This window comes from Aulostomus chinensis, chromosome 10 (genome assembly GCF_037954235.1).
Source record: "Aulostomus chinensis isolate RoL2024-O1b breed Wild chromosome 10, RoL_Achi_v1.0, whole genome shotgun sequence".
NCBI lineage: Eukaryota > Metazoa > Chordata > Actinopteri > Syngnathiformes > Aulostomidae > Aulostomus > Aulostomus chinensis.
Genome location: NC_141329.1, coordinates 19,934,359 through 19,948,495, shown reverse-complemented (window position 1 = coordinate 19,948,495; position 14,137 = coordinate 19,934,359). Strand labels below are relative to the sequence as shown.

The 14,137-nt window shown below is 41.7% G+C and overlaps 1 protein-coding gene across 2 annotated transcripts in view; it reads left to right on the top strand.

The window, feature by feature from the left end:
• Positions 1 to 14,137, top strand: part of schip1 (schwannomin interacting protein 1) — a 218,425-nt gene that overhangs the window by 56,304 nt on the left and 147,984 nt on the right. For both annotated transcript variants that reach the window (XM_086216328.1, XM_086216329.1), the window contains exons 6-8: positions 7,831 to 7,895; positions 8,072 to 8,143; positions 9,121 to 9,256. In XM_086216328.1, the coding sequence (XP_086072454.1) occupies positions 7,831 to 7,895; positions 8,072 to 8,143; positions 9,121 to 9,256 (273 nt within the window). The remainder of the gene's footprint in view (positions 1 to 7,830; positions 7,896 to 8,071; positions 8,144 to 9,120; positions 9,257 to 14,137) is intronic.

The window sequence follows — 14,137 nt, the reverse complement described above, 5'->3', positions numbered from 1 at the left end:
ATCTCTGTTTGCAGGGTCTGTCAGGGACAACATTGCCACTGTCTTCACACTGACTCCAAGCACACAAGGAAACAGACACACATACACACACACAGGTGCCAGAAGACACAATGTCTGGCCAGGAATGGCTACAGATAACAACACCTGTCTTCGGCTTTTGCTATCACTCCCACACACAAACACATGGTCTACTGACAGGTTCTGTGTCCCCATGGCAGAGGAGAGCGACAGAGATGTGAGTGTGATGGCAGAGATGGCGCCGGCTGGCTGGGCCAAAGCACCCCAGGGAGGCTTGACTGATAGAGGCTGCTTAGAAAACCTTTGGAAAGTTTGTGTGTGTGTGTGTGTATGTGGGTGTGGGTGTGGGTGTGGGTGTGGGTGTGTGTGTGTGAGTGGCTTTGTTTGACTAAATTTGTCAGGTATGATATTTGTAGCATTATGGACCCCGCAAGTTAAAAAAAATCAGTTCAGGATCAGAATTAAGGTTAACCATTCAGCTGTGATTGTTAACTACCAAACGTGCCCCACAAATGTACTGAGGCAAGAGTGTGTGTGTGAGGACTATGTTTTGTGACAGATGGTATGATGGTATTTAATCCAGTTAGGTTACCATGACTGGAGGACAATCGTGACAGCTTTTTGGCTGAAAGGTGACTGGGAAAAACTCCAAGACTCAAGGTTACACTATTACTGGGTTACTGTGTCAGCATCCAAACACAGCTAGCAGAAGTTTCCCTTGCACACAAGGAGGAGAACACCATTTATTCTGACTAACTCTTTGTTTGACAGTGTTGAGGGTGTTAGTGTCCAGTAATTATTATTTGTAGTTGTAGTAATTGTAAACATAAACTGTATGACAATGACTAATTTGTTAAAATGTACTTAGCTTGCTTGTTTTAGTTCAGTAGTTTAATTAGGGTCAAAGATCGCTGTCACCTAAATGAGGTATAAAATTCCACAGTGACTCAACGGGGCTGGCTCAAAGTTCAGCTCACACAGATTAAAATGAGCTAGTGCAAGTTCACTTTTTGACTGCATGATGGTGCAGTGGTTAACACTATCGCCTCACAGCAAGAAGGTTCCGGGTTTGAGTCCTGGCTCGGGCACGGGATCTTTCTGTGTTGAGTCTCCATGTTCTTCTTGTTCCTGTGTGGGTTCTCTCTGGTACTCCAGCTTCCTCCCACCATCCAAAGACATCAAGAGGGGACGAGGCTGATTGATACTCTAAATTGACTGTAGGTGTGACTGTGAGTGTGAATGGTTGTCTGTCTATATGTGTTGGCCCTGCAACCTGTCCGCCTCTTGCCCGTAGACGCTGGGATAGGCTCCAGCCCCCCTGCAACCCTTAACAGGAATAAGCTGAAGACAATGGATGGAAGTTCACTTTTTGTAATAGCTATTTAGAGATATTATTTTTACAACCATTCTATCTTTATTTAATTGCATGGTGACATGTTGTTGATTTGCACGATGCAAGACTAGCGAAAATATCTGGTTAATTGTGAAATTACCTTTCTATGTGCGTGTTTCAAACAAATGTGAAAATCCAGGGTCTGTTTACGAGAGTTAATTGAGTTCATCAGGAAAACAAACACAGCTGGCTGATGTTCCGCAGTTCTGAAGGAAGATAGAATGACGACCAGGAATCCGCTGCCAGCACTTGACATCAGGAAGCTCATCAAGTATTAAAGAGGAAAACCAACTTAGACTAGGAGACGGTAAAAGGAGTGCAAGACAGAAGGGGCAGATGAAGCAGTAGACACAAAGAAGTGGAGCATAATGATCCTTTATTATGTTTGTAATGTTCCAGGGGGGAAAGCGAAGGGATGGAAATAGAAGTGTTTTTGTAGGTCTTCTGAATGTGCATTTGTCTCCTCTCTCTTTGTCTGTCACATTGTCCCCTAAACTGAGTTAAGGGGGCATTTAGAGGAACAGGGGAGCTATTTAAATCATGTGTGTGAGTGTGTGGATCAGTTGTAGGTGCAAGGGACAGATTTACACCCAATCTACAGGAAGGATGAAGGCCATTTCCCAGGCAAGCCATTTCTCTCTTTTCTGTCTCTCTCTGCCTGCATGGCTGGCGTCAGTCCAGTTTAATTTGTTCAAAGCCCACAAACTTGTTCTGTCTCCTCTCTATCCCCTCTTCTCACTGCCAGTGGGAAGCTTCCTTTCATGGTCTCCTTTAACTCCCATGATGACTCTCAAATCATGATCTTCTGTCGCTCCGCAAAACGCTACACCTTCATCTTTCCCCTGGTCTGTCGCCTACAGCGGCGATGCCTCACAGCATCATTCATTCACCCCCTCCCTCTGCCTCATCCTGTTTACTTTCACCACCACAACACCGCTTCTTTTTTGTTGCTTGAACTCTTAACCTAACTTCACAAGTTAGAAGAGTCTCAAGAGTTGAGTATGAGGAGAAAAAAAAGTCAGCACCTTGCATCAGAGAAATAGTCACATGATGCCCGTGTGAGTCATCGTTTAGAGATCTTTATGATAGCTTTAAGCACTTTGCCATCAAGTTTGGTGTTCTTCTGAACATCGAGTCCCTCTTTACTATCCTATTATAGAAAATGTGATGTGCAGCCAGGTTTTAAAACATAGTAATAACAAGATAAGACAGCAGGGACACCACAACTATGGTACAATAAAGAATGATAGAAACAACTCTTTGGTCGTAAAAACAATAACACTGCAAAACCAACATATATAAAAAAACAATAAGTGGTATATAAACCCAGAGGTGATGTCACGTTGAATGAGGCAGGTGGACCAGAGAGTAGTGAAGCATCAGGCTGCCATGATTTTATTAACGACTCAAAAGAAGGATGAAATGAGGAGGTCAGACAAAACTGAACGGACGACCTGACACTGAAAGTGAAACACAGAGAAGCTTCAAATTCTGTTGGATAAGAAGGGGGAACACGTGTAAATACATGTGTAGTTTTTGGGGTTTTTTTTTAATTATATTTTTCAGTGTTGGTCACGTTGTTAAAAAACAAAACACCAAAAAGACATTGAGCGCATTTTCAAACACCACTGACAGAAACCAGACTGCAGTAGCCTCATGAGATGAGCTCTGGTCACAAACAGTGGAAACAATAAATGAATTTTTTTTAAAAAACCACACACACAGGTGCTCATCACTTGAAACACCTCTGTGGACGCAGAAAAGGAAATTACAGAACGTTTCTGTAATGTGCTGCGTTGTGCGAGTTAGCGGTTGCCAACACAACAAAAGTGGTTGGAAAATACATGAAGCATGAAATAATACAACAAAATTAACCACAAGAGACCGTTCCATTGAAATAAAAAAGAATAGCAACCACAACAGGAGATTATACAGGAGGAAACTAAGGACGCCGCAGTGTGGGGGAAACCAAAATCAAAGTCCTGAGCTCACTCTTACAGTTCCCTGCAGCACCATGACAGATGAGGCCACATAAATTGCAAATGAAAGTCAGAGAGGGCAGCTATTCACTGAAATTATATTGCACTTTCCTTTCTTTTTTAATACAGCGTGTATCCATTGTTCAACCCACAAACCAAATTTTTAAAAATTTGGTTTCATTACTTGTCTTGAATTATCTATTATTATCTAATCGTATTTTTTGCAGGTAAAAAGTCTTTACAGTATACGTATGGTGCTGCAAACCTTATGTGCAGGTGTAATTTTCGCACTACTGGCTAAAGGCTAATGTGCTAAAACAACAAACAGGCTGGTGTTTAGCCATTATTCAGCTCAGACCCCATTTCCCCTCTGCCTATTGCCATTAGCGCTCGTGTGGATTTGCTCCTGAAATGCTTCAACTAGCTCGGTGCAGAACAAACTTCCACCTGCATACGGTAGAAGAGCCTAACGAGCCTAGCTTGCGGTGCCGTTCATCATAAGTTTCAGCTGTAGTTCTGCTCATGCTCCTTCTGCCATATGAAAGGACAAAAAAGCAGCAGCTGGGAGCCATATTGGGGTCCGTTCCTTTCACCTTCGCCACACCCTCCACTGGTTTTCTCTCCCTCTGATAACAAGGAAAGTCCTCCCAAACAGCTATTGCTCGGCTTTTCTCCAATATATCTGACCTTCTCCTGTCCTCCCACACCACCTCACCCCCCAGGTAAACCACATTTCTCAGACTGTGATCCAGTCCAATCATTTTCTTTGTTTCCTTTCCTCATATTTCAGAGCTTTTTCTGCTCCTACCTGTCTTTTCTTTTTTATATTTTTGGGAAATTGAAGTTAAAGAGACAGGATCGATGCAGGAAGTGGAGATAGTGAGGGCTCGAGTGAGAGATAAATCACAAAATAATTTTTGTGGTCTGTATTTGGTTGTCAGGAGCTCTATTTCCTCTGTTGTTGTATAGTATCCTGGGGGTTCAAGGTCTCTTCTCCATCAGCATCTCTCTCTCCTCCACCCTGGCTTCTCATTTCTCTGCCTGACTCTTCCATAAATCCACCAGCACACACACAAACTCACACGCACACACACACACGCACACACAATCACATGCACATATCCACAGAACAATCAATACAAGCCTGTTTGGCACTGCCAAAGCCCAAAATGACTATAGATTTTCTGTCAGCACTGCCACTAAATTATGTAAAACCTCTGCTTTATGTTCCGTTTTTTTTTTTTTTTTTTTTGGGCATTCTTTCTCCAGACAGGGATGAGTGTCCAGCGAGGCACAGCTAGAAGTATACAGGTGTGCATAGCAGGAGACAGGTACTGTATATTTTTGGATCAAGGACCACTTGCTGTATATTAGTGTCTATGGAGCAGAGTTGTATAGATTTCTTGTTTCATACACAGTAATTGCAAAATGTATTCCGCTATAGATTTTGAAATCAATAAGTGTATAAAGATAGTTGTAAAATGTCCTGCTGAAGTCAGGGTTTTCCTTAAGTGGTGAATAATGTGTCCGGATATCAGTGTTGAATTTATGTTTTGCAAGTACACAATCACAAATGTAATCAATGAGAATGTAAAATATGTTATTTGAGTAACAGACGATAAAAATGTCTATTGTTCGAGAACAATTTGAGATTTCTGGGAATTCTGGAGAGCTTTTCACCTCATCTTTCACCAAAGATTTTTAGTTCTAATGAAGAGTGATGGAGAAACTTCAAATGGAACCTGCTGCTGATAATTTGCATTTTCACAAACTTAAATATGTACTTTCATTAACACACTAATCATGTAAATCATATTTTTAAAACTTACTGCAAAGACAACAAATGGCACACACTCTGGGGTTAGAGAAGCTTTGTTTCATTTGATTGTGTGACATCATAATTTACAGTGGTAGTAAAATGTTTTTTTTGTTGTATCTGCAGTAATCACTTGTTGCATTAACTTAGATAACTGCAGTATAATTTTAATTCTTGTGTGTTTTGAGACAATCGTCACACATTTAGGATTATGGCTGTAATTCATCATTTTGCAACCTTGCTAATTTATTATTAAGGGTACTTTTGTTATTATGTGAAGTCGAATGGGAGAGAATGGTACTTGCTAACAGGCTGAGAGAGAAGCTCTAATATGATGGATGATATTTGGTGTGCGTGTGCATGTTAGAGAGATCCATTCTTGCATTTGCTGAGCAGAATTTAGAGCGCATGCACACTTCTGTTTATATACTGTACCAGTTTGCGACCTTTTTGCTTTGTTCTGATTTTACTGGCTTGTGTGTGTGTGTGGGTGTGGGTGTGGGTGTGGGTGTGTGGGTGTGCGTGCTTGTTAGTGAGGTGGATTAATAGTTTCTCTGACCAGGCCTATGACAGAACCATCATTAACTCAAAGGGGAAATTGAAATGATCAGCTCATTCCGCCTCGCAGTAACTCAGTTACTCAGAACCTCGCAGTGTCTGAGGATGTCTGAGGACATTCATTGAAATGATGCATTGGTTAGCTCCCAGTACTTACCTTAAAGTAAACCTTAATCAATGTCTAGACTTAGCGCTAATACTAGGTCTTAACCCTGAAATGCTGTTTAGAGTTTTCTGAGGTACCGAGGACCAGCCAGAGGTCTAAAACATCATCCATTTCCTCATCTCACACACACACATGCACACACACACACACACACGCACACACACACACACACACACACACACACACACACACACTTAGGTCTTTCTTCAGCATCTCACCAACTTTGAGTTATTTCTGTGTCTTTCAGGTTCATTTTTCTTTCTTCTCTGTTATTCTTACTTCTTTTTTTTTAATCCCGTCTGCCGTGCTGCTGCTGCTGCTTCTGCAGCTTCTACTGCTGCCTGTCTCAAAACTCCCAAATGACATATTTGAAAGTCTTTTAGAAAATTGTGTCTGACTGGATGTGTTGGTACTGGTGGGCTATACATGAAAGAGACAGCTGTCTTTCCATCGGGACAAGTTTTGGATTTACAAAAGCTGAGGTGACACCGCAGAGGAAAGTTCAGGAGGGTTTGTGTTGTACAGAATCCACAGTCAAGCTGCAGTTTCACTGGGGCACATCTTCTTTTCATCAGAGAGCAATCAAGGAGGGACAGACAAACTGATGGAAAAACATGTAAAACGGCCCATCGAAGCAATCATTGATCACTAATCAAAGGCTTTGATTCAGTTTAATGACTAACTTGCTCCTTCTGGAAGGCAGAGTAATTAGGAAAACCGCACAGCTTGCCACAGCCAAATTGAGCAAATAGGCAAAACAAGATAGAAAATCAGTTATGTAAGTGTGTTTTTACTCTGGAATTTATTTAGCTGAATATTTGGTAAGCTCATCTGCTTGCTGTGTTCACAGTAGCAGAATCTTATTTTCAAAAGGACGATTAGAATATGAAATCTTTTCATAGCTATTACGGCAGAAGTGTAAGAGGGTGACCAGATGTCCCAGACTAAAGCTACTCCTGGGTATGTTCCCAATTTTAATGGTTAATACCAAAAACTGAAAATGAAATAAAACCCAATTTTGCTTCTGTCAACAGCACGGCGACCAGCTACAGTAATGACCATCGTTCTAGTCCGAGCACAACGACCATCTGAGACGCTGCAGCTGTTTGTCATTGCATGCATGCAACAGCAGTCATTATGGTAGTGCATTAGGTATAATATTCTACATGTGTGGTTATAGAGAAGTGTATTCTTGTATATGATGTCAAATAAAGTAGGCAATATTACAGGTTGCACTGTGAACACACTGTGATGGAGCTGTTGCTGCTGCTCACTGTCCTGATATGACCCTCTTGGCTCATCAGGAAGAAATGCTCCACTTAAACTTTGTTGCTCCCTTGTAATTGAATTAGTTTGCTCATTTATGTCGAGGCAGGCCTGTCCTCATTACACAGCAATATTAAAGCATGCGGTAGAGCCGATGGGAGGAGGGCAGCGGGCGAGGAGTGGAGAGGAGAGCGTTTTGAAATGAAAGCATGATGCTTTAGTGCTCTAATCTCTGCACCAACTGTGTCATAGTTCATGAATTATGTGCTGGTGTTTATTCTCTGCCACCCTCTAGTCAGCCTTCCTTGTGTCTCTGTGTTTGACTTTGACTTTCCCTGCACTTCTGGGCCCAAACGCCTAAAAAAAAAAAAAAACTGTTGAGGAAGCAGAATTGGCTGAATTCTTCTCAAGCTTTTACTTCACAAACTTCACAGGGAAACATCTAACCAAGCCGAAAGGCTGCCAAACCATTCTGCTGCAGGGGTACCTGAGCTCAGCAAAATGATCAAACATATGCCCAAAATTCACTCCTTTTTTTTCACTCATGAACACACAAACACACACACCATGCGTGGATCTCCTTTATTAACTTTCTCTTTACTGTCTGTCCCTATTCTCTTGTCTTCTCACGCAGGGGCAGCTGAAGAGCCTCCAGAGTGGCTTCAAGCATGTTGATGATGGAGATTTCCAGCTGCAAAGGTGGGTACACACACACACAACATACTGATGACCCAGAGACGAAATGAGAATTCTGCTCCTGTGCAGCTTAAAAGCATGTTTTTGTGCTGATGGGATCCAACCATCGCAGGTTAATTACTGATAACCTATACTGAGATTATCAGTAATCCTCCCCCATCCCCTTCTCTCTCCCTCAGTAATCATCTGATCATGGACCTGGACAACAACATCAATATCAACATGCCACCCTTTGAGACCAAAGTGTTGATGTAAGTTAAGCTTTGATCCGTCTGGAATACCAACACTGACATCGTGTGTAATGAAGTAGAAAATGACTTCTCTGAATTTATAATGAGTGTGTTCCTATCTTGGGGTTATCGGAGGTCAGGAGGGTAAATATCATTTTTCTTACTCAAAATTTTCCTTTTTCTCTTGTGAAATATGGTTTACTAAACTTGCTTAAAAGATGCACAACACTTAATTCATTATGTAAAAGAAAATTGTAGTTGATCTGTAACTGGTCTCAAGATAAACTTGCAAGGCAGCCGGTTCTGGGAGATCGTAATGTAACAAGGTCACACGAGAAACTACCTTGTCAGGCCCCAAGTGCTGTGTCTGGAGATTCAGCCGTTGTTTAAGCGCGATGACAGTGAGACAGGTCATTAATGTTAACAATGGCTGCTCCTAATGGTTAAATCTGAAATGGAGGCTATTTTTCTTTTTTGAAAACAAAAAAAAGTGCACTGAAGTCTTTTCTCTGCAGGTTTGTGTGATGTGACTGGTTTACCTTTGGTCGATGGTGGTAGACAGATGGTTCATTCAACCTCCTGCCAAGTATTGTTGAAAAATGTCTGCCCTTTTCTACTCGGTTTCTAAAACAACCATCTATCAGACATGTACTATTTAATTGTATTTTGTATCTTGTGTTTTATACCTAGGGGATGCAGATGAAAATTGGCTGAAATATTCTGGGGCAGTGCATCTTCTTTCATCTTTTAATTAGATTAAATTTCTTGTACCTGGTCCCTGAACAAATGAATTGAAAATTAAACCGTCTAACTTGTCAGATTAAGGATCTCGTCTGTTATGAGTGGTTTGACATCGTATAATCCGCGATATTTGAGAATGAATGCCAGATTGTCCTGAAATGTATAGAAGTTCCCCATCCTAAATTGACGAAATCAGTTTTAGATGTGCTACACGTTGAAGGTTTGTGTCAACATCTACATGTTTTCTTTATGTGTAGTATCCAGCGTGCCTGGCGTGACTTCCTTCAGAGACAGGAAGTGGAAAAGAGGAGCCCCTCTCCACCCTCCCTCTCTTCTTCTGACAAGATGAGCATGTCGATCAGCATGACCACCCTCTCAGATGGCAGCACCCCAGTAAGTCATAAGTGATCAATTCAGAGCATTGGGACAGAGATGGACTTTTTGTGAGTGTCAGGCTTAGTTTGCTCCTCTTTGGGCAGTTGTACAGAACATCTGATTGCTGATGGACACATTTTGGCTGAAGGGTTTTTGATGCAAGACTTGTGCAATAGGTGTGGGACACATTCTGTATGGATTTACCAGTGTTTAGGCGATTGGAGCTGTCAAGAATATGTGACAATGCATTTGTTCTCATTCTTGTCCAGAAGGTGGCAGTGTCTCTCAGCTAATTTCTTTAGTATGCACACTCACAGCCATGCTCTTCTCTGCAAGCAGAAAGTAAATACACATGGATTTGGATTGGCATACTCACACCCTCTCTCTCTCTCTCTCTCTCTCTCTCTCGCTCTCACTCACACACACCCTCTCTCTCTCTCTCTCTCTCTCACACACACATATACATACGCACTGTGACACAAGAACACACTGGGAATTGAAATCAGTGGAGCAGCCATTCTCATTCAGCCCATCTTCTCTACATTTAACCAGACCACAGTAAATCCCTGGATTTTCTCAACTGCGTCTGTTCTGGTCATTATAATTCTATACCGACGTCGCCAGCAGCCTTCTGGCTGAATAGCAAGTGTGTGTGTGTGTACACTCCTCTGCTAATCTCCGAGCCTGAAGTCAACAGGCAGGTTAAATCTCGGAGACGGCTGAGAGAGTTCTGTCTGTGAGCACACTTAGGTGGTACTTGTCCACTCAATCGCTACAGAGAAAAGCTTTAAGACAGAAGAAGACTATTTGATTTGGAATCCAGTGGATAAAAGGGGGTCGAATGGATTAGTAGATAGAATTCAGAGTATCTGGAATAAATGTATGCTCTCTCACATGATGTCAGCAGTCACTAGTCAAGCCTGAAAGGTTGTGGATAAAGTCATCAGTGCATCTATAAGGTTATACACACATGCACACACACACTTTGTAAACACTGGTTGTGTTAGAGATCCTTTGGGATGGCTAGGAAATGCTTAGCTCAGTGAGTCTGACCTGCTGACAAGGGCGGATGAACATCACTGAGAGAAACAGTGTGTGTGTGTGTGTGTGTGTGTGTGTGTGTGTGTGTGTGTGTGTGTGTGTGTGTGTGTGTGTGTGTGTGTGTGTGTGCAGTGAGACCATAAGGTCAAGGTACGTAGAGGAGTGGGAGATGAAACACCGATGTTGGTTCACTGCTTGAATGTGCTGATATTGTAGATTTTCTCTCCTCTGTCGGATAGAGAGGTTCAGCTCTCCTATGATGTCATTTCTTTTTCTTTTTTCTTTTTTTTATCTGATTTATCATCACAGTCTACGTTACAGCTGCACCTTTATCTTGACTCTGCCTCATACACTTTCTCATTATGTCGCCTTTTTCTCTTTATTTTATTGTCCCATCGGTGGATGTGACAGTTCCACCCTGCTTGAATTTCTAACAGTTTTGTTTCTGTTGACCCAGCAATACATTCCCCATCTGCAGCATGGTCTATACATTCATGGATGCGCACAAACACGGAAACACGCGCACACACACACACACACACACACACACACACTAAGAGGATGGAGTCATATATTCCTGAGACACAGTGATGTGGCTGCCATCTCTAAAGTGATTGAATTTGTAACCTTTGTGCCTATAACATCAGTCTTTGACAAAACCTTGCTGCATGACACTTCAGCAAGTGTGAAAGAAACTGCATGTGTGTCTTTGTGTGTGTGTGTGTGTGTGTGTGTGTGTGTGTGTGTGTTTGTGTTACCATCTTGTATGTGTGTCAATCCATCTACGTTTAAGTTTCTTTTCAAAAGGGAAGCATTTATCATGTTTCTAAATAGGATCTATGCTATGATATTTATTCTAAGTGCTTACATGATCTTTCACATCATTACATAAGTCACTCATTGCCATGGCAATGTTGTTGGATGTCTTGCTTTATGATCTATCCCTTTGCTCCATAGCATCACTGGAAAAAGGAAGCAGAAATTATAGGTTTCATTAAAGAGGAACCTAACAAAACTCTGGCTTTTATGCCCAGATATGAATCAGCTGTCTAAATTTTTATTATTTCATAATACTGTACTGCATACACACACACACACACACACACACACACACACACACACACACACACACACACACAAACACCCATACAGATGACTACAGCTTCAATTTCAGACTGTCTGGATGATAGATGTCTTTTTATAACAAGACATCAATCAATACTGTTTGGGGACCAATGTTTTTCCATCAGGGGTACCATTAGATTACTTGACAAATTAGGGGAAAAACTCACATACAGAAAAGTTTGAACCCATTACGATGTCTTAAGGGTTAAAACTCTGGGGTGTTTTAATCCTGAATTTCCGAATAAAAGCATGTTACTTGTTTATGGGAGCTGTCCGTTTGTTTTGGTGCTGAACTTCGATATACATGATGCAGTAGCAGATTTTCGACACTAGAGGGAGCTGCATTATCACAGTGAGCAATAGCTCTGCAGAGAGGACAGTAAATTAACGGGCATGCTTCAGGAAATCAACATTCTGCTGTGCTTATTACAGATTCGACACTTTTTTTTTACGATATCCAGCATTAGTTTATAAACCTTGATCTCTGTGAGCTCAACAATTCTGCATGATGAAGTTATAGTATTTGCATGTGCAGATATATGAAGTAATGTACCCGTATATAGTTTTGTATGGGTATTTAGATCTTCTGAAGAGTGTACAGGGGCAGGTTTGTCCATCTGGCCGGCTAAGGTGCACAGAGCCCAAGTTGAGCAAAGCAGCTGTCATGTTTTCATGTCTTTACCCTCCCTTCAGTGCTCTCTTAATGCCCCCCTTCTCTCCCTCCATATTTGCTATCTCTCTTCTCCCCTTACTCTCAAAGCATCTCGAGCTCTCTGTTTCAGTCACTTTCTCACTCAGCTTCACTTGAATTTATCAGGTCAGCAACACCCATCGAAGCCTGTAGGAAAGATAAAGAGGTTTAAGGCAACATTTGAGTAATTCAGTGGAATTTTCACAATCTTCATACACAGCGCACCAGCAGAGCAGTTTCCTCTACAGCGATGAAAGACATGTGGCCTTGTTTCAATCGCTACCTATTCAGGTCTAAAGGTAAGCCTCCATGTCTTGCTTGAAGTTGTCCTGGAGTAACCCGCTGACTTTTTCCTGACTCATCATTAAACAAAGCTCCAGAACTTGAGGAGATTGTTAAGTAAGCAGGTTGAGTCAAAGCTTTTAACCCCTCATATTTTCCTTAAATCAATACAGGGTAGAAAATGTTGCCCCGTCTGATGCAGGCTGATGTAGGTGAGCGAGCCCACTGGATTAAAGTATGCCAGTCTTTTCTATTCACGGCACAAGCCAACCTTTCATTAGATGGAAGAATGCAGTAAAGGTCACATTATTGTATCACCTCAGTGGAATGGTTATTACACTGAGGGCTCAGCATTACTATTATATGAAGACTAACCCCGAGGCTGACTGCGTCCTCCAGTATTTACCTCACATTAACCATTCACTGGCAGATGGATAAAGACAGCTCACTAATTTCTTATTAGCCATCCATAATCTGCCACTTTTATGTGTCTTTTTTTTTCTCACTGTCTTAGTTTGTATTAAAATATGTTGTTGCTGGCACAAAGTAGATCTAATAATCCTCATTAATCAGTAGCAGCCCACAAAGCAATTTTAAACATATATAGAAGGTGAAATTGCCACTTTAAGACATGAAAGCTCTCAATATTTGAAGATGCATATGAGCTCAGATTCTCAATAAGCCTTTTTTCATTTTCTCTCAAACCCGGACACGCAGGTATATACAGTAATATTAGAGAACCACACAATCAATATTAGTCTTGAGCTGTCCAGTCAGGAGTCGAATGCACATTATGTAACCCTTCAAATCAATGCTATTTCCCAATAGCTGCTCCTACTTTTATTCCACTGTGGACAAGAACATCCCCGTGATGATTTATGGTAATTATGCAAATGCAACTTACAGCTTTGGAAATTAATGCTAACCCCCACCAGTCTCTTCATCACTGGAGGATGGGCGTAACTGGAGCAATGCTTTAAAATCCTGTTACCGTAATACCACAGACAATGCAAAATGCCTAGGTCAGGCGATTAAGAATTCCCTTGAATTGGTTTAGGTTAGAAGACTCACGGAGGCAAGACACCTGTTTAATCATTTTCTTCCTTCATTTACTCCAAATTGATTTAAGAAGCAGCCAACACTTGGTTTTGTACTTATTCCTGTGGAGTGATGCTACTACTGCAGGCTGCAGATTTAATAGAGACACTCACTACGGTCTTAATCTCTCAACTAGATGTAGTGTATGATAGCCGATCAAGTGTGTGCATACAGGGCCTTTCATGTGTCTGTTGTTGCTTGTGATAGAGTGACAGCATGCAAGGCAGCACGCAAGGCCACTGCTGTATCACACCACACAAGCTATTGATTGACAGACTCATTAGTGATCCCTCACCACTCCATCACCACCTTATGTGAAGACACGTGGAGAATTCGGTTTTAAATTTAGATGCTGTAGAATTTACACCCTCTTTTGATTGCAAAATACTTAAATCAGCAGGCGGACATGTGAAGGACATTCACATGACTCTCTTCATTATGTATGAAGTGAAGGAGCCCTCTGCGCAATGCAGTCTGATGGGAGTCTACGAGGTCTGCTAATCACCTGCCAGCAGCGTGTCAAGTCAAACACAAGCCCTTTGACACTTGGGACATGTCATGTCACAAGCTCTAAGGTGTCTGATACACAATTACATCCATGTGACATGTAGTTGTGTGTGTGTGTGTGTGTGTGTGTGTGTGTGTGTGTGTGTGTGTGTGTG